We start from the raw sequence: 22,223 nt of genomic DNA, 5'->3' as shown, positions 1-22,223 counted from the left end.
CCTCACATATGGGTGGCATCACAGGATGGAACCCAATCACAGAACACTTTTGCAAAGTTTCTAGAACTTTGACTGGCACCTACTGGGCATGCCCAGCATGGCACTAAACCTGCAGCCAGCAGGGGTCCCCCTTTAGTCTTGTTTATAGCTACAGGAAGTGCCAAAAATTAAAATAAAACGTAACGAACTCAACACCGCGGGGTGGCGGGCGGGTATCCTGAGGACTAACATTCTGCTGTCCTGTGAGAACACCTGTTACAGGTAAGCAACATTTGCTTTCTCACAGGACAAGCAAGATGGTAGTCCTCACATATGGGTGAGTACTGAGCTGAAGGTGTTAGAGTATGCACCAAATGTACCCAAAGACGTGCAACAGGCACAAAAAATGGGGTGCAATTTGGTAGAGGGCATCCTGAACCATAACGGGCAGGCGGAAGAGTGTTGATAAATCAAGTTGCAAAAAGGTTGCGCAAGACAGATTGGCCAAAGATGGAATCTTGTCTTCCAGCCTTGTCTAAACAATAATGGGTTGTGAAGGTATGGAAAGAACTCCAGGTAGCGGCACAGAGCATAGGTACGCTACTGAAGTTGCCATGGCCCTGACAGAGTGCGCTTTAACTCTGTCTTGAAGTGGAATGCCTGCTTGCTGATAGCAAAAGGATATGCAGTCCGCTAACCAGGAGGAACGCGTCTGCTTACCCACAGGCTGCCCCAATTTGATGGAATGGAAAGAGAAACAATTGAGTGCTTTTCCTGTGGGCAGCTGTACGGTCTAGATAGAACGCTAGAGCCGGTTTACAGTCAAGGGTATGCAGAGCCTGTTCTCCTGGATTGGAATGGGGCCTGGGAAAGAAGGTAGGTAGTATAATGGATTAAGATGAAACTGAGATACTTCCTTAAGCAAGAACTTAGGGTGAATGCGGAGTACTGCCCGATCGTGCAGAAGTTTAGTGCAAGGCGGATAGGTAACTAGGGCCTGTAACTAACTCTGCGAGCAGATATCGCCAAAAGAAAAATCACTTTCCATGTGAGATAGCGAAGATCACAGGATTGGAGAGGCTCGAATGGTGGTTTCATGCCAACCCAAAACCAGACTGAAGTCCCAAGAAGGGGCCGGAGGGTGCAGTGGAGGCTTGAGGTGAAGCAAGCCCTTCAGAAATAGTGTTACCAGGGGTTGTACTGAAATAGGAACATCCCTGACACCGTTATGGAAGGCGGCCACCGCACTGACATGCATTCTGATGGAGGAAATTTTTAGACCCGATTCTGACAAGTACCAGAGATAGTCCAGAAACTTCGTGGTGGAACAGGTAAAAGGATCAAGGGATTGAGCAAACACAATGACTTAAACCTGTTCCATTTGTAAAGATAAGATTTTCTCGTGGAAGGCTTCCACGAAGCAATCAGGACATGGGAAACTGGCTCCGAAAAGTTAAGTGGCTGAAGAATTAACCTTTCACCATCCAGGCCGTCAGGGACAAGGCCTGAAGATTGGGGTGGCGTAGGCACCCGTCGTTCTGAGTGACCAGAAGAGATTCCTTTCCCAAGGGAATGTGCCTGCGAATGGAGAGGTCCTGAAGGATCGGGAACCACACTTGGCATGGCCAGTGAGGTGCTATCAGGATCATGCTTCCCTTGTCCTGACGTAGCTTCACGAGAGTCTTCGAGAGAAGTGGAAGTGGAGGGAATGCATATAGGAGACCGGTCGCCCATGAGAGGGAGAACATCTCTTGGCTGTGAGTGTTGGCTGCAAGAGAGAGCGCAAAAGTTCTCTACTTTGCGGTTTTGAGGTGACGCAAAGAGGTCTATGTGAGGATAACCCCAACATTGGAATATTGAGTTCGCTACTGTGGGGTTGAGACACCACTCATGCGGCTGAAAGGTGAGATTCATATTGTCCATCAACACATTGTCCACTCCCGGCAAGTAGGTGGCCTTGAGGTACATCAAGTGGGAGAGGGCTTCCGCCCATATCTGTGCAGCTTCCTGACACAGTAGGTAGGAGTCCGTCCCTCCGTGTTTGTTGATGTACCACATGGCCACCTGGTTGTCCGTCTGAATCAGGATGACCTGGTTGGAAAGGCGATCCTGAAACACCCTGAGAGCATATCTGATTGCTTGCAGCTCCAGGAAATTGATCTGGTGTTTGGCTTCCTCTGGAGACCAAGCTCCTTGTGTCTGCAAATTGGCAACATGAGCTCCCCAGCCAAGGTTGGAAGCATCAGTGGTGAGAATTATTTGAGGGTCTGGAGCCTGGAAGGGTAGGCCTTGGAGGAGATTGATCTGATTTTTCCACCAGGCTAGAAACTGATGAAGTGGGTCGGTGCTATGGACAATGGTCAATAAGAGGTTGGACAGACTGAGTCCATTGTGACTTTAGAGTCCACTGCATGACTCATGGCCAAGCAGGCCATTGGGGTAACCTGTACTGAGGACGCCAGTATGAGGAAGTGGCATGCAGTCGAGCAGTGCTGAGACTGAAGCTGGTGTGTGAGAGAAATGAGAGTGAGAGCTCACTGTCGAGGCAGAAATGCCTTTGCTTAAAAGGTGTCCAAGTCTGTCCCTATGAAGGACAAAGTTTGAGATGCAACTAAGCAGGATTTCTCATAGCTGATGAGAAATCCTAGCGAAATCAGAGTGTGCACGGTAAGATGTAGGGACGACAGAGCAGCTTGTTGAGTGGGAGCCCTGATCAACCAATTGTCTAGATAGGGGTAGATGAGGAAGGATGCTACTACTACGAGGCACTTGGTGAAGACTCGTGGTGCAGATGCCAGGCCGAATGGTAGTACTCTGTACTGATAGTGCTTGGGGCCTACCAGAAATCTCAGGAATTTGCGATGAAATGGAGTTATCACAATGTGCGTGTGTATGCATCCCGGAGGTCTAGAGAGCCAGTCTCCTCTTTGGAGAAGAGGAAAGAGGGAACACAAGGTTACCATCTTGAACTTTTCTCAGTAGAGGTACTTGTTGAGAGCACGTAGGTCCAGAATTGGACGAACGCTGATCTTTTGGGGATTAGAAAGTACAAGGTTTAGAATCCTAGGCCTTGTTGGGAGTAGGGCACTGGTTCTATTTCTCTGGACTAGAGGGGGGAAACCTCCTGTTCCAGGAGTGGTAAGTGGTCGGATGTTCCCCAAGTCAGCCGAGGTGGGGAGTCCGGTGGGATGGAGAGAAAGTTCAGGTGATAACCTTGAGAGATTATAGCAAGGACCCAGTGGTCTGAGGTGATTGTGTGCCACCTGTTGAAATAGCACAATCGACCTCCCACTGGTATCTGAGGCAGTGGAAGCTGGCTGTTGCTCTCTATGCAGGAGTTAAAAGCCGGAAGCAGAGCCCAGCTGAGGAGCTGCTTGTGGCTTTTGTTTAAGAGGTTGACGAGACTGGGCTTTTGTTTAAGAGGTTGACGAGACTGGGCCTTTCCACCTCAGACCACAGACTGAGGTGGAAAGAACTTCGGACGGAAGAATGACTTTTTAGTATCTTTCCTGAATGGCTGTTTGGAGGAATACTCAGAAGGCATCAGAGAGAGTTGGCGAAGGGTCTCATGATGCTCCTTGAGTTCCGCCACCGTCCGCTGAATCCGTTCGCCAAACAGATTGTCTCCTATGCAAAGCAGATCAGACAATCTGTCTTGTACTTCAGGGGGCAAGTCCGAAGACTTAAGTCAGGCCCATCTTCTTGCCAAAATAGCAGCTGCAGATATCCTGGAAGCGGTGTTGAAGATATAAGAGGATCTTGTTTCATGCTTCCCTGCCTCAAACCCCTTGTGTACCAGGTTTGAAGCTGTTCCTGAAATTGCTGAGGCAGGGACTCTGCAAAGTCTTTTATCTGCTTGAATAAGACCCTATTGTATTGGGTCATATACAGCTGATAAGAGGCGATCCGAGAGATGAGCATTGATCCCTGGAAGACACACCGGACAATAGCATCCAGGAATTTCTGCTCTTTACCTGGGGGGAAAGAAGAATGGGGTTTTGAGTGTCGTGCCCTCTTTTGGGCAGATTCTACAACCACAGATTGGTGATCCAGCTGAGGTTTCTGGAAGCCTGGGGCTGACTGTACCAAGTAAGTGGTATCTACCTTCCGGTTGACTGGGGCTACAGAACCAGGGTGTTCCCAATTCTTTTTGAGAAACTCCAAAAGAACTTGGTGTATAGGGATAGAGGTTATTTCCTTGGGAGCATCCAGGAATTGTAACAACTCCATCATTTGGTTCTTGTCATCCTGTTCAGTCTAATTGGAAGGGAACCAATTCAGACATTTCCTTCACAAAATTTATGAAGGACAAGTCCTCTGGAGGAGAATGCTTCCTACTTTCAGTAGGAGAAGGTGACTATGGCAAATCATCGGTGTCTTGAGATGAATTGTCAGTCCAGGTGTCATAGGGATCAGCACCTGTCCCTTTAGGAACCTGAGAAGGACAGGACGATGGTATTCCTGAAGTTCCTGGTCTAGGCTCCGAAGGCATCGAGGGCATCGATGGATGGATCGGTGGCACCGATGGCCGAGGCATCGGCAGAACTCCCGATGGAGGAATGCGGAACGGTGTTTCTCCTCCAGATGACAGAGTAAGCAGAGAAGGCACCGGAGCCATCGGTGACCCTGGATCCATCAGTAGAAAAGCAGCTATAAGCACTTCCATTTTGAGAGCAGCGGTGCCAACACTGCTGGAATGGGATCGATGGTCGGTTCCGGAACTGGTACAGAAATCTGTGCTGGGGGAACTTGGAATCTGTGCATCGCCTTATCGATGGCCTCCTGAACCATCTGGTCCAGCTCTTCATGGAGACCTAGAGCAATCCACCCCGGAAGGGAAGGAGGCAGAGGCATAGCTGGAGGGACCACCATTAAAGGCGGAGTCGCGGCTCCTGATACCCGTCCGGGTGAGGGTTGCCTCTGTGACCTGGTCTCAGAAGTGGTTGATGCCTTTTCTGGACAGGGTCTATTCGATGGCGGCTCAGATGGCGAGGTCGATGATTTTCCTTCGTCGATGGTCCGAGTCTTCTGGTGTCAATGCCGATGCTTCTCTCTACAATCTCCTCAGTCCTGAGGGGGAGTAGATGTAGTCGACGCCGGACGGTCACCGGCCGGTGGCCGATGCTGGCGCGAAGTGGACGGTGCCGGTTCGGACGACTTCGATGCAATAGACTGCATCAGAGTTTGAGAACGGAAGAGAAGTTCCATTTTCTCCATTCTGGCCTTGTGACCTTTTGGTGTCATTAAGGCACATTTGATGCAAGTCAAGACATCATGCTCACGCCCGAGATACATTAAACAGACTTTATGAGGGTCTGTTATGGACATGGTTTGCGAACAGTCCCGGGCACCGGACGGAACCCTGACACCACGGCCTTTGAAAAATTGAGCCGCGGTGCGGTCTACGGCCAGTAGGCCACGATGGCCAAATTCAATAGGAATCGACCGAAAATGGGTAAAAACTTACCGGAGTACCACGGAGTCAAAAATTTGAAAGAGGAACCACTGTGGGGTATGAAAGTTTGGAGTAATTCTGTGAGGAAAATTCCTGTCAAGAATCTCTGTGGAGCTCCTTAATCCGCATGACTACTGCTGTGCGGAAAAAAGACTAAAGGGGGGCCCCTGCTGGCTGCAGGTTTAGTACCATGCTGGGCATGCCCAGTAGGTGCCAGCCAAGGTTCTAGAAACTTTGACAAAAGTGTTCCGTGATTGGGCTCCATCCTATGATGTCACCCATATGTGAGAACTACCATCCTGCTTGTTCTGTGAGAAATATAACAATCGGGATAAATAGCAAAGGGAAATAAATAAATAATATAATATATTTCATGGCGTGTGCTCCGGCCTTTCTAGATTTTTTTTTCCCTTTGCTATTTATCCCGATTGTCTTATTTGGTTTAGTAATCAGAGAAACTATTGCAAGGGCCGTTCTGGGCATTTCTGCCTTGCCTGCATTTCCTTTGCGTGGTATGTACTCTCAAAATGCACACTTAAACAGTGTTGTGTTCTCTCTTTATCCTATATATTTCCCCAGCATCTTTATTCACCTTTATATTCCTATTTTTGATGGTGTTTGAGCCGTTATGATTGAATATTTCCTTGAACACCTTGAAGCTAGGTACACCTTCACATTACATGCTCTATATTCTATGCTACGTTCCCTGCTGTTTTTCTTTCACCTTCATTCTTCCCTCTTTCCCCCCTTGTTACATTTTTTCTCAATACATAGTTTGTTATATTGTTTTACACTAGTATTTCAGTTACTGTTTCATATACTTTTATGCATTCTGTTTTATACATTTTGATATATGTAGCCATTTTTGTCAATTTTATTTTGGATTCTTGTTTGTCTACACCCTTCCCTTTTAGCTGTTGGCAGCTTTGCACTTCTGTCCCTTCTGACGCAGCCCAAGTGCCAAAACACGGTCCATGTCGGGGGACTGAAATCTACTACACTTTTGAATAAGTTGGAAATGCTTGGCAACATCTTCATTGATTTGAGTCTTGATTTTGACTATTTCTTGCAAGGATCCCAGAGCCTTTAGTGCATACTCTGGCCATATGGTTTGTAAGAAGGCCCCAGACATCTGACAGTGATCATGGAAGTTTTAAGAGATATCTTCTCAGAGCATTTGAGGCATCTCGTGAAATCTCATTTTTTACTCCACATCTTTAAAATCACAGATGCAAATTCAAACTCAGTTTTCAACAATTGTTGGTTAATGTCAAAAAAGGTGCTATTTCAATTTTTAACTCGCTAAAATACAAAATTGAAACTGAACAAAATTTACTAGAAAAAAAATCACGAGCAGCTAGAAAGCTACAGAACAATGTTTCAGCTTGCAAGAGAAGAAAATACAGACTGAGGAGACTTGTGTGGCAGGTAACTGAGCAAGCACAAACCTGCACAGAGACCTATGTTTTTCTGAGCTCTGAAAACTTTCCACCTCTGAGCTTCAAATGAAGTCACCCACTCATGTGGCTGAAATCCTGCTTATGCATGGGGAACAAGATAAAGAAACTACTTACATGGGTGAAGAGCAGTTAAGATGGTTTAGCAGGAAGGAAAAAAAAATGAAGGCGCAAAGACATCCACTTCCCAGAAACCTGGCATCTAAACTTAACCTGAGGAGGAAGAGATGTCACCAGGGAAGGGAGGTGGCAGGAGGAACTTAAAGAGCTCAAACAGTTACTGTCTCACCCCAGCAGGCAGCACTATAGTCATCAAATCCAGGCTGGGTTAGTGTGCAATAGAACAAGCTCATGGAACAGAAGGTTTAGGGAACACTGTTTTCTTACCAACGCCCTCATTCCTAGAGTGAAGCAGTTCTGTAAGTGGAGCAGTGGCACCTTCGGCCTCAATAGCTTCTGCAGCCTCCTTATCCTGAGCCAGTTCACAAAGAACTCCCGCAGCTACTCTCTGGATGTTCTCAATGGGAGAATACAGCAGCTAAAAATGACAACAAGTCAACTATAGAAACATTCGAGATGATTTAACAGTACTAAGACATGCATTTTGAGGTGGAATGATCCATATTTCTATATATTTTTCTAATTATGGGAAAACTCCCTTAATTGCACCACAAATGCTCATTATTGGGAGCAAATTTGTACCAATTTCAATAATCAGTTTATCTGATGAATGGATAAACAGCTCTGCTGCTGTTGGCACAAGACAGATGCACAAAGCACAATTAAGCCTCATTTAAAGTTGAGACTGTTGTAGAAACTGGAGTACAAAAAAATTGCACAATAAGGCTTTCATTCTGTAATATATCAATTTTAACTAACACTGGGTACCCTCAACCCCTTTCTTGTATTACCACAGGTATTTCTGGGCACCAATTATATAAAATTAGGTTTTGCTTTACAGGGTTGTGCATGAGTGCCTGAAACATTTATGCTTCCTTAACATAATTTAGAGGCTTATGCCAAATGCATCGATGTTCCCCTAAACCACTGGTTCTCAGCACTTTATAATCTGTTTCTAGGTTATATGTAATAAATACGTAGTGTCATTCAATTTCAGTTTAACCTGACTTATTACTCCATTTAATTGATTTTCATCCTCTTTATAAAGCAAAGTTGCTGTAACAGGTGCTCTCTGCAGACAGAACTCAGCCACACAAGAGGGTGACATCTGATAGCACGGGTAGAGATCCTCTCAGTGCTCAGAAAGAAAAGTTTTTGACATGAATGTAAGTTTTTGTGCAATAGCCCTGCAAGGAGTCAAGTCTTCACTGAGTTTCAACTAAAGGGAAGAGAGTGGATTGTGTGGCTTATCCTGTTTACAGAGAACACCTGTTACAGGTAAGCAATTTCACTGTTATAGTGGACATGCAAGACAAAATTTAGCTATACAAGTGGGGACTCCCAAACTGAAGATCTCACGATAGTTTTTTCCTCTTAAGGAATATGCATACTGTTGGAAAATAGAAGATGGGAGGGTTAATACTATTGGAAGAATTTGTTTTTTGTTTAGTACTGCTTCACAAAGAGCCCTATCTTGTTCCAGGCAATGTTTGATAAATGATGTGATGTGAAGAGAGGACCAGTTAGCTGCTTTGCAGTTATCCTGGACAAAAGTGGAGCAGAGAAAATTTAAGTTACATTTGCTTGAATCTGATGAGCTCTATTAGGAAGGTTTATGCCTGCATCCTTATAACAGGAGATACAGTCCCATAGTCAAGAACAAAGTCTCTGATTTCCCACTGGATGGCCTTGCTTGTTTGGATAAGAGAACTGAAGTTTTCCTGTGAGGCTTTATCCTTTCAAGTAAAGGAGTATATCCTTTGTACAGTCCAAGGTGTGACGTGCTTGTTCTGCTTTCCTGGCAAGAGGCTTTGCTGGAAAAAAGGGAAGGACTATAGATGGCTTCAAATAGAACTGAGAAGATCTTTGGCAGAAATTTCAGACAAGTTCAATATTTGAGTAATACAGAGGTTCCACTACTAGTGCCTAGAGTTCACTTATTCTACAAGCTGAAGTAACTATTACAAGCAAAAAACCTCCAAGTTAAAAATTTGATGTGATTATATTTCAGTATTATGTATTTTTATGGATGCTGCTTAGGGCTTTGGCATAAGTGGGTTAAAATGAATAAATGATATGAAGTGCCAAAATACTCAAATGGATGATTCTTCAATCTTGACAAGAATAGGTTTAGGTCCCATTAAAGGTGGAAGATCTTATAGAAGGGTGAAGGAGGCAGAGTCCTGTTATGAATCTTATTGAAAGGTGGGACCCTCCTTGCCACCCAAAACCAAAGGTCACCGAATCCTGCTCATCCTTACTCAGCCAGGATAGCCCCATATAGGACCTACTAACCCCATAGGAGCAATTCATCCACCAGAACTGCAGACTACAAAAGTTCAACTTCTACCATCTGCTTGAGACAATTACTGAGAGTCTGCAAGTGGCATAGTATGTTAAGTAGCAACATTACAGTAAAGCTTTTGTACCAATCATCTGCTATGTGGAAAACAAATATCTGGACTAGTCCAGTTGACACAAAGGAATGAATATTTTGCATTATTTTCCCTTGGTGATTGTAGTAATAAACAAATTCTAAGGAAAAAATGAAAATCTTGTGAAAATGAATGACTTGCATTTTTTATCGACTTTTATATACCATCATTCGGTATCGCCATCACAACGGTTTACAAGATTCGATTGGTATAGGATATATTACATATGCGAAGTGTGGATATAACTGTTTACAAGCTTAGCTTGTATCGGACGGGTTACATATGAACCGTGTAGGGCGAGTTTACATCTATCAACTTAGTTCTTAGACCCAATACACACAACACCCATAATGAATAATTTGAAAACTGAACATTAATGTGCTCCCACTGGGAGCTGGACATCAAATTCCAGTCATATCCATTTAGAATGAAGGTAGCTGAAATAAGTACAGTGTGTAAGGCCTCCTTTAACTGTTGAACTCTTAGGTTACAAGTGTCCATTTCTCAAGTATCACCTTTATCAAAAGTATCAGGAATTATAGTTGCCAAAATAAGTCATCACATATCAAAAATACTATATTTAAGTTACTTTCAGACTAAGCATCTGCTCTGACACTTTCAACTTTTCAACCTCTGTAGACAACCACTGTAACTATTCTAACCTCAAAACGTAGGAGTAAATGATTTATACTTGTTGCACACTGAATTTTCTATTGTGCACTTTGGCAGATGAACTCCTACTATCTGTAAAATCATGCAATAAATATGAACTTACCTGCACAAATAATGGAATGGTGTTTAGACCTCTGATTACAATTCGATTGTGAACATCACGTGCCAGAATATGAAGAGCTCCTGTGCAGCCTTCTACTATTTCTTCCATGCGAACTCCTTCCTGAAAAGAAAATCAGGGTTGTGGAAATATTTGATCTTTACCAGCAAACCCTACTCCCCAAATATTTCCAGTTTCAACCACAAAATTTAAATGCACATACCACAAACTGCTGCTGTGTCCCTCCCATGGAAGTGCGTCGCTGAGTGTCCTGATGCGCTCGAACCAGCAGCTGCACCAACCTGGGAATTGCCCCTTGTTCACGCAGAGGTGCATGATTAGCAGGGCAAAGGGCAAGGTTACGGATCAAACCAACAGTAGCCTAAAATTAAGAGTAAACATTACCACAAAACCAAATTTATAACCATTTAAAACCAAATTTATAATGCAGCATTTCAAGTTGAAAAACCACTTTTAGATATATGAAGACCTATGCTAAACTGCTCATTTTGTTTATGCCAAGGCCAAGAAGAATGGAAAGAATCTGCTTTGTGCACATATAAAGGAAGACAACCTACATGGCATCTGATCTATTAAAATAGATGCCAAGTTTTCATATTTAAGGAAACATCCTTTTACCTGTTTGTATTGTAATTCCCAATAGATTTTCCATGCATTTTGGCTTATTGTAAGCACTTGATACTAGAATGCTTAAGCAACATTGAATTTATCTTCAATTTGGGATCCTGCCAAGTACTTGTGACCTGGATTAGCTAATGTTGGAAGCAGGATACTGGGCTTGATGGACCCTTGGTCTGACCCAGTAAGGCAGTTATGCTTGGAAAATTTAGCCAATTCCATCCAATTCAAGATGTTTTATTCATAACTTACCTACAGTAAAAATATCAAATGCAGACTGCTACTTAAAGATAAAGCAAATGGTCATTTAACTTCTGAAGAATTTATTGTACAGTTGGACCATATGCTTCATGAATTAAAAAGGGACTATACTGCTAAAATTGCACTGAGAAATGGAAGATTATAGTATATCAAAGTGCTGGTTACAGCATAAACTACCTGTCTCGTCACCATATTCTCAGCACGGTTCTGTACAGCAGGGGTGTGCAAATGGGGACTCTCCCCAAGAGGTCGCAAATGTACCATAGGGAAAGGTGCATGCAGCCACCGGTGGACCTCATCCCACCGGCAGCTGAGCAGGGCGACATCTCATCTGTGCAGGCCCACAGTATTAGAACTCACAAAAGTAGCACACTATGCTGATCTTGCAATGCATGAAATCAGCATGAAGAAAGTGCTAGTCCTACCAATTTAATATAGCAGGGCCTGCTCAGAGGCAGAACGGGCTTCGGTGCCAGAAGTAGTAATGGAGATAGGCTCCTACCCAGCAGCCATGTATGTGGCAGCAGGAACGAGAGATGCTCAGAGGTTGCCAGCAAAACAAAGAAGGGGCCTTGCCTTCAGTATGCATATGAATGGGAGCTTGTGTGAGAGAATGAGTGCCTGCCTGGGGGTCTGTGTATGAGAGAATGAATGGGTGCCTGCCTGGGGATCTATGTGGGAATCTGGGGAAATAAGCTTTTGTGTGCATGGAGAGAGGGACTTAAGAGCCTGTGTACAAGTGTGACGGCATGTAAGAGCATGTTTGTGACAGAATGAACATGCGAGAAAGGAAAGTTTGGGTGGCCCCTAGTTCCCAACAATCTCAGGGTGACTGGAAATCAAGTTCCCAGGTATAGACAACAGGGGCTTTTTTTATAGTCAGTTTTAATTATTGGGTGTTATCTGATGCGTGCTTTTTTGAAAAATTTTTAGTGCCTCGTAAAGTTTAAAAAATGTATATGACTAACAGAACATCTATTTGTCAGTACTGAAATTTATTCTTTTATTAGTGTGATTCTATATTATAACTGATGCTTTATGTTTCTTGATTTTGTTTTTTGAGGCATGGTGGTTCTATCATTGTTACACTGTAGATAGTCTGGCTTCTTGGAGTTTCCATTTCAGTTTTTGTCTGCATATTGCTGGCTCTAATGTGTGATCCTTTATTTTGTATTTAGTGAGGACCTGTGTCTGCTCTGTGTGTGTGACCAAGGGAAGAGATTTTGCTAGTGTGTGGTGTCAGTGTAGGGATTTATAGCAATTGGGTTTGTTAGTCTCCCCAGCAGGTGCTGTCTTGGTATTCTGGGACTCAGTGTAATATTTACAGTGCTATTTCACAGTTAGGGTTCTTGTTTGAGTTCTTGGTGCTACAACTGTTACATTATGATACGTTTGCAGTATAGATTTTGAGTGTCTTATTTACAATGTGTCTGAGTGGAAAGACTTTATACTGCTGTTACTGTGAGGTGCCTGTCAATGTGGTGTGGTATCTTCTTCTGAATTTGGGTATATCGGATTGCTCCCATCAGCAACCTGAAGAGAATCAAAACGAATTTTGAGCTTCTGGCTAGCTGCCAAATAGCAGATAATCATTTTATTTAACATTTTTATAGACAGACAGTCGTTAGGAACATCACATCGGTTTCCAGATAAATAAAGCAGTGGTTCAATGCTTTATAACATTAATTCAAACAAGGAGGGGAGATGCACTATAAAACTATAACAGGCAAACAGTAAGTCAGGGATCAAAACGATACGATAGCAAACAACAAAATCAGAGACCAATACGATATCAAACACACAGTTTTGAAGGGAGTGGCCGTGGGAAGAGGGAAGCATAGTTGGAGTAAGAGTTATACAAAAGAGGGGGAGGAAATCACATAAGAGTGGGGGGGAAGAAAAGAGAAAAGCAGAATTGTTACAGTAAAAGAGGATACAATTGTATAAGAGCTAAAGATATTATGGTGTTGCAATAAATCAAGGAGAGATAGTGGAAGGAAGAAGGCAGGATGCTAACTGTTCAACAGCTGATTGGTTAGTGAGAAACTGACATACACGATGTAATCCAAATTTCATGGGTGAGAGGGGCCCAACAAATTGTACACATGGAAGGTGGGGGGAGCAGAGACTCAAGAAGTTTGATCACTCCTGCTGTAATGTAATTTAAAGGTCTCTCTACAATGAGAAGCTCCAGCAGAAGCATCACAAATTCTAGTACTTACTTTAATTAAAGGCCAGTGAGATGGCGGGTGTAAGAGTTTAACCACAACTGGCAGTCCATAGTGAAGACGTACTGCATTCTGAGCCATCTCCGCTTCCTGATGTCTGCTGGTCAGGTGCCGAAGTGCACAAATTGCAGGTTCAGTAATATCTTCCCTGTCCCCAGCACGAAGAACTGTGCGTACAAGTGCTTCAATACCACCTACTTGGCAAACCATCATCTTATTTTTGTAATTGTTGCAAGTAAGGTTGGACAAGATTCCCGCAGCACAAGTTACAACATTGATGTCATCAGAGCCAAGAAGCTGGACAAGTGTTCCCAGAAGCCCTTCCATCCCTTCCTGATGAGAGCAAAATACAACTTAGAATAACTTACTTCAAGAGTACAAAAACAATTTCCATGTTGACTGTAATTGACATGAGCTGAGTATTAAGAAAATTTAAATAAATATTTCTAGCAAAATACCTGTTTTGTTGCAGCATCAGAGAGATTTCTAAGAGTCCAAAGACAATTCTGCACAAGACGTTGACTTTGATCTGTAAGGTGAAGCCCCAATGCCTGCATCCCACCTAAAACAAGAGGATAGATTTTAACAAACTAGTATTCATGACAGACTATTTTCTGCCCACATATGCAGAGGATAAAAAAAAATCAGTACTAATAGAAAAGGTATAGGTTTAGATTTTTAAAGGTCAAACATTTCAAAACTTAGAATTCTGTAAAATATTTGAATTTGGGAGTTCTGAATTTTCTTCTATTTTCTCCTGTGGAACTTACTTTAAATTTATTATTCCTCCTCTCATGCCACTTCAAAGCAGTTTACTTTCAAGTACTGCAGATATTTCCCTATCCCCAGAGGGCTTACAATCTAAATTTCTACCTGAGACAATAAAAGGTAAAGTTGCCTGCCCAAGATCACAAGGAATGTCTGCTGGATCTGAACCCTGGCTTTCCTGCAGAACCAGCCCAATAGTGTTAGGCCTGCATACCTTTTAAAATTGTTTAATTCTGTCCAACCCGTGACATCTGCTGTAGCAGTGGTAGCCAGGGCCTCTTCTGATGTAGCATTACTCTGATCTATAGTAGGGGGTGGGGGTGGGGCAGGGCTCTCTGGATCATAATGGAGAAATTATTTACCTGATAATTTCATTTTCCTTAGTGTAGACAGATGGACTCAGCACCAGTGGGCTATGTGCGCTTCTGCTAGCAGATGGGAGACGGAGTCAAGATTTCGAAGCTGATATCATTCTAGATGTACCCCTGCAGAAACCTCAGTTCTTCAGTATTCACTTTGAAAAGCCATTGTGGATATATCTTTGCTTAAATAACTTAATTAAAACTTGATTTTAAACTGAAGATCGCCAGTGCACTCAACCAATTAAAGCAGACAAACAAAATGCGGGTGTCGAACTAGCGGTAGGCAACTGCTTACCCGTATTGCTTAGTCTCGAGGTTCACTTTCCGAGGTCCTCCTTCTCTGGGGCAGCCGTGGGCGGGATGCTGAGTCCATCTGTCTACACTAAGGAAAACAAATTATCAGGTAAGTAATTTCTCCATTTCCTAGCATGTAGCCAGATGGACTCAGGACCAGTGGGATGTACAAATGCTACTCCCGGACAGGGTGGGAGGCTGCCCATGGCCCACTTAGTACTGCCCTTGCGAAGGCTGCATCTTCTCAGGCCTGAACATCCAGGCGGTAGAACCTGGAGAAGGTGTGTAGGAAGGACCACGTCGCTGCCTGACAGATCTCGGCGGGTGACAGCAGCTTGGTTTCTGCCCAAAAAACTGCCTGGGCCCTAGTAGAATGAGCCTTAACCTGCACTGGCAAGGGCTTTCCTGCCTCTATGTAGGCTGCCTTTATTACTTCTTTGATTCAGCAGGCTATGGTCGCCCGTGAGGCCGCTTCTCCTTGCTTCTTCCCGCTGTGAAGGACGAACAAGTAATCCGTTTTGCGCACCGGTTCCGATCTTTCCAGGTATTGCATCAGGAGTCTGCCGACATTTAAATGGCGAAGATGGCGCGAGTCCTCCAAGTCCTTAAGTTCATTCGGAGATGGTAGGGAAATGGTCTGGTTCAAATGAAACTTGGAAACCACTTTCGGTAAGGAGGGGGCTGTGCGCAGCTGTATGGTTCCAGGAGTGAACCTAAGGAACATTTCCCGACAGGATAGTGCCTGTAGTTCAGAGATGCAACAAGCTGAACACATTGCCACCAGGAATACTGTCTTCAGTGTTAAGAGGCGTAGTGACAGACCGCGCACGTTGGTCTGAAGGAAGTCCCTGCTAGGAAGTCTAATACCAGATTGAGGTTCCTTAGGGGCACCAGCCACATTAGGGGTGGCCGGAGTTGTTTAACCCCTTTCAGGAAGCAGGACAAATCTGGATGAGCTGATAGCTGGATACTGTCCATTTCGGCTCTGAAGCAGGACAGTGCAGCTACTTGGACCTTGAGGGAGTTGAATGACAAGCCCTTCTTCATACAGTCCTGTAGGAACTCCAGAATCATGGGGATCTTGGCCGTCCGTGGGAGTATCCCATGGTCCTCGCACCAGGTTTTGAATACTTTCCAGATCTGTATGTATGACAGGGATGTTGAGAACTTGCGCGCGGAGTAGGGTGTCAGTCACGGCCTTCGAGTAACTGTGCTTCTTCAGGCGAGTCCTCTCAAAAGCCAGACCATAAGAGAACTGGGCCCTGCCAGAGAAGGTCCCTGTGTGGAGGTAGGCACAGGGGGTTCTGCATACCATGGGTGTCTTGGACAATCCGGGGCCACTAGTAGAACTAGTCCCCTGTAATGTTCTATCTTGCGGATGACCTTGCCAGTAGTGGCCATGAGGGGGGGGGGGGGGGGGGGGGGGGGGAGGCGTACAGTAAGTCTTCCTCTGGCCAAGTCTGGATGAGAGCGTCTATCCCCTGGTGGTGTGGCTCTCATCTGCAGCTGAAGAACCTGGGGACTTGGGCACTGAGATAAGTGGCCAGTAGATCCATGGCTAGGAAGCCCCAGCCGTTTACTATCAGTTGGAAGGCTGTGGTAGACAGCATCCATTCACCCGGGTCCAGGCTCTCTCTGCTGAGGAAGTCTGCTCAGACGTATTTTCCTGTGATGGGGGAGGCAAAGATCCCTTATAGGTTTATCTCTGCCGATGCCATGAGAGGGTCTATTTCCAGAGACACCTGCTGGCTCCTAGTTCCTCCCTGGTGGTTGACGTAAGCAACCGTTGTAGTGTTGTCAGACATTACTCGAATCGCATTGCCTCAGTCTGTGGCTGAATCGCAGGCACGCTAGTCTGACTGCTTGAGCTTCCAGGCGGTTTATGTTCCATTGTCCCTGGGCAGTCAGTTCCTGACAGTGGCTCCCCACCCTCGTAGGCTCGCATCTGTGGTTAGCACAATCCAGTTCGGTGGGGATAGGCTTATTGCTCTGCTTAGGTGGTCTTCCTGTAGCCACCACTGAAGCTGAGAACATACCTCTGCTGGTAATTGGAGACAAATTGAGTAGTCCTGGGACAATGGGTTCCAGGCGTTGACAGTAAGGAGCACTGGAGTGGTCGCATGTGAGCCCTAGCCCAAGGAACGACCTCCAGGGTTGATGCCATGAGCCCGAGGACCTTAAGATAATCCCATACCTTGGGGCGTGCATTGGTCATCAATAGTCATAGTTGTTCCATCAGCTTCCTTCTCCTCGGGGGAGGGAGGAAGACTAGTGTCGAAACAGGCCCTCCAGGTACTCTAGAGTGAGAGGGCTGCAAACTTCTTGACCGTGTTCACGACCCAGCCGAGTTCCTGCAGTAGGTTCTTGACTCTGCTGGTCACCTGCTGGCTCTCTTCCGAAGACTTCGCCCTAATCAGCCAGTCGTCCAAATAAGGGTGTACCAAGATCCCTTCCTTCCTCAGTGTTGCCGCCATGACCACCATAATTTTGGAGAATGTTCTGGGGGCGGTTGCTAAGCCAAAGGGTAGCGCTCGAAACTGATAATGGTGAGCCAGTATCGCAAAATGTAGAAAACGCTGGTGATCTTGATGGACTGGAATGTGAAGGTAGGCTTTGGAGAGGTCCAGGGAGGTTAGGAACTCTCCTGGTTGTACTGCCATTATTACGGAGTGAAGAGTCCATGCGGAAATGTAGTATCCGCAGATGACGGTTGATGTTCTTGAGATCCAAGATGGGTCGGAATGATAAAATAGATTGAATAGCGCCCAGTATTTTGTTCGGGCGTAGGAACCAGAGTTATTGCCTTCAGACTGAATAGTCTTGTCAGAGTGGCTTCCACTGCCAGTCTCTTGGTGTGGGAGTGGCAGGGTGATAAATGTCTCAAGGGATGCTGCGGAACTCTAGAGTAACCTTCTCGAATGATGTTTAGTACCCATTTGTCTGACGTGATCTCGACCCATCATGGATAGAAGAGGGAAAGTCGACCTATTTCCTCTTCCTGTGGATGGGTCGTCCCATTCTCATTGGGGAGTATGGCCCGAGCCTGCCCCCGGGCCTGTTCCTTAAGGGCTGAGGTGCCTGGAACAGAGTTCCTGTAGGGGCGAAAGCGTTGAGAGCCCCTGCCCCTAGTTCTTCTGGGGGAGGAGCGCTGAGGATCTTTTACCCCTGTCCTCCGGTAGCCGAGGCACTGGGGATTCACCCCATTTGCTGGCTAACTTCTCCAATTCACTTCCGAATAAGAGATCCTTTTAAAAGGCATCCTTGTGAGATTCGCTTTAGAGGTCACATATCAGCAGACCAATTCCGCAACCATAACTGTCTTCTGGCCGCCACTACCGAGGCTACTCCTCCAGCTGAGGTATGCACCAGATCTGAGCTTGCGTCCATCAGGAAGACTGCTGCAGGTTCAATCGTTTCACCAGTATATCTTCCTGCATTTGCCTCTCTCGAGAGGAGCAAGCAGGAACGTGCCACCAGTGCGCAGCAGGAAGCAATTTGAAGTGTCATTGCTGTTCGAAGGCCTGCTTAAGGATGGATTCTAATCTTCTATCTTGAGTATCCTTCAATGCAGCCCCTCCCTCAATGGGAATGGTTGTTCACTTTGAGACGGCACTGACCATGGCATCCACTTTTGTAAAACACAGGTGTTCTTTGGTTGCTGGTTCCAGAGGGTACAAGGCTTCCCAGGCTCGACCTCCTTTAAAGCTGGCCTACGGGGCATCCCACTACAGGTCAATCAGTTCCTGGACAGCTTCCATCATTGGGAAGTAGCATGAGGCTTTATGAAGGGACACCAGCATGGGGTTCTTTGGTTCCGCCATAGGGTCCATGCCTGGAATACCCAGTCTTCAGAGTCTGGGAGACAAGGGCTGGTAATTCATCCTTGTGGAAGAAGTGAAGCATGGTTCAGTATGGTTCCAGGCCTGGAGGGATTTCCTCTTATTCCAGGAAGCCATCCTCATCTATGGCAGTGGTTCTCAACCTTTTTTCTATCAGGACACACCTGAGAGATGATGCTCACATGCGTGACACTGAACATATAACTATCATGGGGTTTCCTAACAATGGATGCAGAGCAGAACTAAGACATTTACCTGTACAACTCACCATACAAAAAAAGATTTGATTCTGGTGTCATCTTAACAGCAAACTTCCTCTACTACTAGGTACATTGTAAAATAATACAAACAAACCCCACTCTGTACATGTCTATCAAACCTGCCATACCTCAGCAGCACTAACTCCAAGAAATGAAACAGCAATAGCTCTACCCATGAAAAGGCATCAGTTCTCACCAGTGCAATATAATATTGAGAAAATACAACAAATAAGGCTGATTCAAACTTCTAGTGAAGTACCTCATCTCAGTCACATACACACAGAACACAAACAGACCTGCAATCACCAAATAGAGTAAAAGACCTCAAATTACAAGTGTGGAAACAAAAGTGGAGACTAGAAACAATATATTTCCTCCTACTGTTGAGGTGGACCCTTGAGCCGAGACGAGGTTGGTGCTACCAGCAGGAGAGGACCCTGTTGGTCCTCGTCATAGGGAGGCAGTGCAGGCAGAGAAGACCCAACTGGAGCTTCACCTTTACCAGCCCTCGTTCCCCGCAGGTTGAGCCCTTGGGTGCCGGGGCCGGCAGGACTTAGGCGGGAGTCTCTCAAAGTGTGGAACCAGAGGAGGGGGCTGAAGCGGCATCGGGCAGGCAGAAGTCGAGGCAGGTGGCAGTCAGATGGAACCGGGAACAGGCCAGAGGTCAGGGCAAGTAGAGAACAAACTAAGACAGAGAAACAGGCTGGAGGTCAGGGCAGGTGGAGGTCAAGCAGAGTCGGATTACCAGGCAGGTTCAAAACCAGGAAGTCAGTCCGGAGGGGCGAGGAGCAGGAGGGCACGGAACAGGAGACAAAGAGCAAGGCTGGAACGCAGGATCAGGAGACAACGCAGAACTCGTACTCTGAAGCAGAGCAGGACCAGTTGCTGAGGCAAAGTGCTGGAGGCAGGGCTGGATATATATACCCACCCTACCTGATGTCATCTTCACGGGCTGCTGGGAACTTTCCCGCCGAGGGCCCTTTAAATTGGGAGCGACTTCGTGTGGGCATGCCTAGGGAGGCAGTCGCAGAGGCCAAGACAGCTGTGTGCCGAGCTGCAAGGGCAGACCGCAACAGCGGCGGCTGCGTCGACGGGGAACAGCTGGGCCCGGTAGCCTACCGGTGGAGGTAAGGGAACCCGGCCACAGCCGGGATCCTAAAACCTATACTAAGCAAACTTCAAAGAGAGAAGAAATGCATATTCTCAAAACTGATACTCAGTCACTCCTCTCTATGCCTTCATCACCTCTCACCTTCTCCCAACTACTCAATCATCCTGTCACATGCTCATATCCCTCTCCAACATTTCCAACACCCCCCCCCACTCCACATCTTCTCCGTGCTCCCTCTCTCCTCTGCTCAACTCTTCCTGCCCTTCCCTCTCCCCTTCCTACCCAGAATACCTGACCCCCTCTTTCCTACTCCTTCCTGCACAGCATCCCCCACTCTCCACTTCCCTCTCCCCAACCCAGCATTCCCACACCTCAATCTCTCCACTTCCATCTCTCTTCCCTACCCAGCAGCCACCAACCCCTTCTACCTCTCCTTACACAGCAACCCCAACCTCCTTTCTCCCACCCCTTCCTATCCAGCAGACTCCTGACTCCCTATTTCCCCATGCCTTCCTGCCCAGCAGACTAACTCCTGTCTTCCCATACCTTCCTGCCCAGTACATTTCCCCCTCCTCCTGGCTCCCAGCTAGCAGAAAAGATTTCAGTCCATTCCCTCTTTATCAGCAGTAGCTGAGGGCAAGAAGCACTGAGGAAAAGAAGAGTAGGCAGCAGCAGCAAGAGCACACATATTTCTCCCTTATGCTCCTGCTTTCACATCCAGGCTCCATGGGGTAAAGACAATATCAGCAGCCTCACTGCCAGGCCAGGCAGAAGAAGATAAAGTTGATGTGCTGCCATGACCATATGAACAGGAGTTGGTGATATCGCGCTCTGCTCAGAGTGAAGGAGGAGGGAACAACCTCTCACTGACCAAGAAGAGAAGAAGAAAGCAAGAACAGTTTCCTGCCATATCCCATAAAAGAAGTCAGCCAACTCCTGCCCAGACTGATGAGGAAAGATCAGACCTCTGCTGGCTCTGCGACACACCTCCCAGGACTTCGCGACACACTAGTGTATCCCGACACACCTATTGAGAACCACTGATCTAAGGACTCCGAGTCCCTGTCAGGGAAATTCTTGGTTAGGCAAGGCATGTCTCGAGGCATCCGAGCAGGGCCGGGAAGATCTTGTGCTTCCGGCAGGGGTTAAACTCGGGACGCAGCCAGGGCTGATTGCGCCTGAACCAAGGCTTGCAGCCCTTGGAAAAATTCTAACCAGGAGAAGGTCCCTGGGTCCATATTAATCCCAGGGGGAGTCGAAGTAAGGGCCCCTGAGATGCCCTCTTGTGGAGAAGCCGGGGCGCTATCGTCTAATAGTTCCGGACCCGTCCCCAGACAGTGGGGGACCAGGCTTTGGTTCCCCCTGGGCCTCTTCGCAATGCTGACATAGGCAGGACTCCAGTTCCGGCTGCGCGGCTTGTATGTGGCAGGCTGTGCAAAGAGTGCCTTCTCGGATGCCGGTGCCATAGCCTCTATGTTTAGGCATACAGGTAATGTGCTTTAATGCGCACGTGTAGTTGTGCGCAAAGTTATGCACGCAGCTGTGTGCATGTCAGTATTGGACACGCACAAGTTAGTCGCATCGGCCACATAGCCTGCCCCGTGTGTACTGCCGGTCGAGAAGTGAGGATGGCACCGATACCCCCCTGCGTGTAAAATCGCACTCCCGAGGGTCTCCATGTAGACCCCTACACCGGATCAGGGCCTAGCCCCAACAAGGGCTCTCAACCCAATCTGTGCTCCCTTTTAACCTCGCCGGAAGAGTATCGGTACGGCAATCCGAGCCTCGGAGACCTGAATTAAAAGTTTTCTGCTTACATGGTCTCAGCACTTACTGATCGAGTACCGGTCTCCAGCTGCAGGGGAGAGGGCTTTTACCTTCACTGCCGCTCTGTTGTGCACCCGCTGCCTTTCAGCCACTCCGGGGACCGGCTACCGGACCAAGGCACACCCCTAAGGGATATCTGAAATCACCTCAGGAATTCTCAACTAGGGGAGGGACCCTTAGGTTTCACCACAGGAGAGCGGGGCTCGATCTTCTTTAAAGGTAAAATTTTCTTTTTCTTTGCTGCAATTGTTAACACTATTCTAGTGTGTGGGATAGTGTCTGCATCTGCTAGGATACTGAAGAGCTGAGGTTACTGCAGGGGTATATCTAGAGTGACATCAGCTTTGAAATCTGACTCAGTCTCCCATCTGCTAGAGGAAGAGCACATAACCCACTGGTCCTGAATCATCTGGCTA

General features: G+C 46.4%; 1 protein-coding gene across 4 annotated transcripts in view; it reads right to left on the bottom strand.

The window, feature by feature from the left end:
• CTNNB1 (catenin beta 1) overlaps positions 1 to 22,223 on the bottom strand; it is a 116,553-nt gene that overhangs the window by 13,785 nt on the left and 80,545 nt on the right. For all 4 annotated transcript variants that reach the window (XM_029589700.1, XM_029589701.1, XM_029589698.1 and 1 more), the window contains exons 8-12: positions 13,805 to 13,908; positions 13,341 to 13,679; positions 10,442 to 10,600; positions 10,222 to 10,341; positions 7,279 to 7,429 (exon numbers count right to left, since the gene is read on the bottom strand). In XM_029589700.1, coding sequence (XP_029445560.1) covers positions 7,279 to 7,429; positions 10,222 to 10,341; positions 10,442 to 10,600; positions 13,341 to 13,679; positions 13,805 to 13,908 — 873 coding nt within the window. The remainder of the gene's footprint in view (positions 1 to 7,278; positions 7,430 to 10,221; positions 10,342 to 10,441; positions 10,601 to 13,340; positions 13,680 to 13,804; positions 13,909 to 22,223) is intronic.

Source organism: Rhinatrema bivittatum, chromosome 2 (genome assembly GCF_901001135.1).
Source record: "Rhinatrema bivittatum chromosome 2, aRhiBiv1.1, whole genome shotgun sequence".
Taxonomy (NCBI): Eukaryota; Metazoa; Chordata; class Amphibia; order Gymnophiona; family Rhinatrematidae; genus Rhinatrema; species Rhinatrema bivittatum.
Note: the sequence above shows the minus strand (reverse complement) of the source record. Positions and strands in the feature narration are given on the sequence as shown.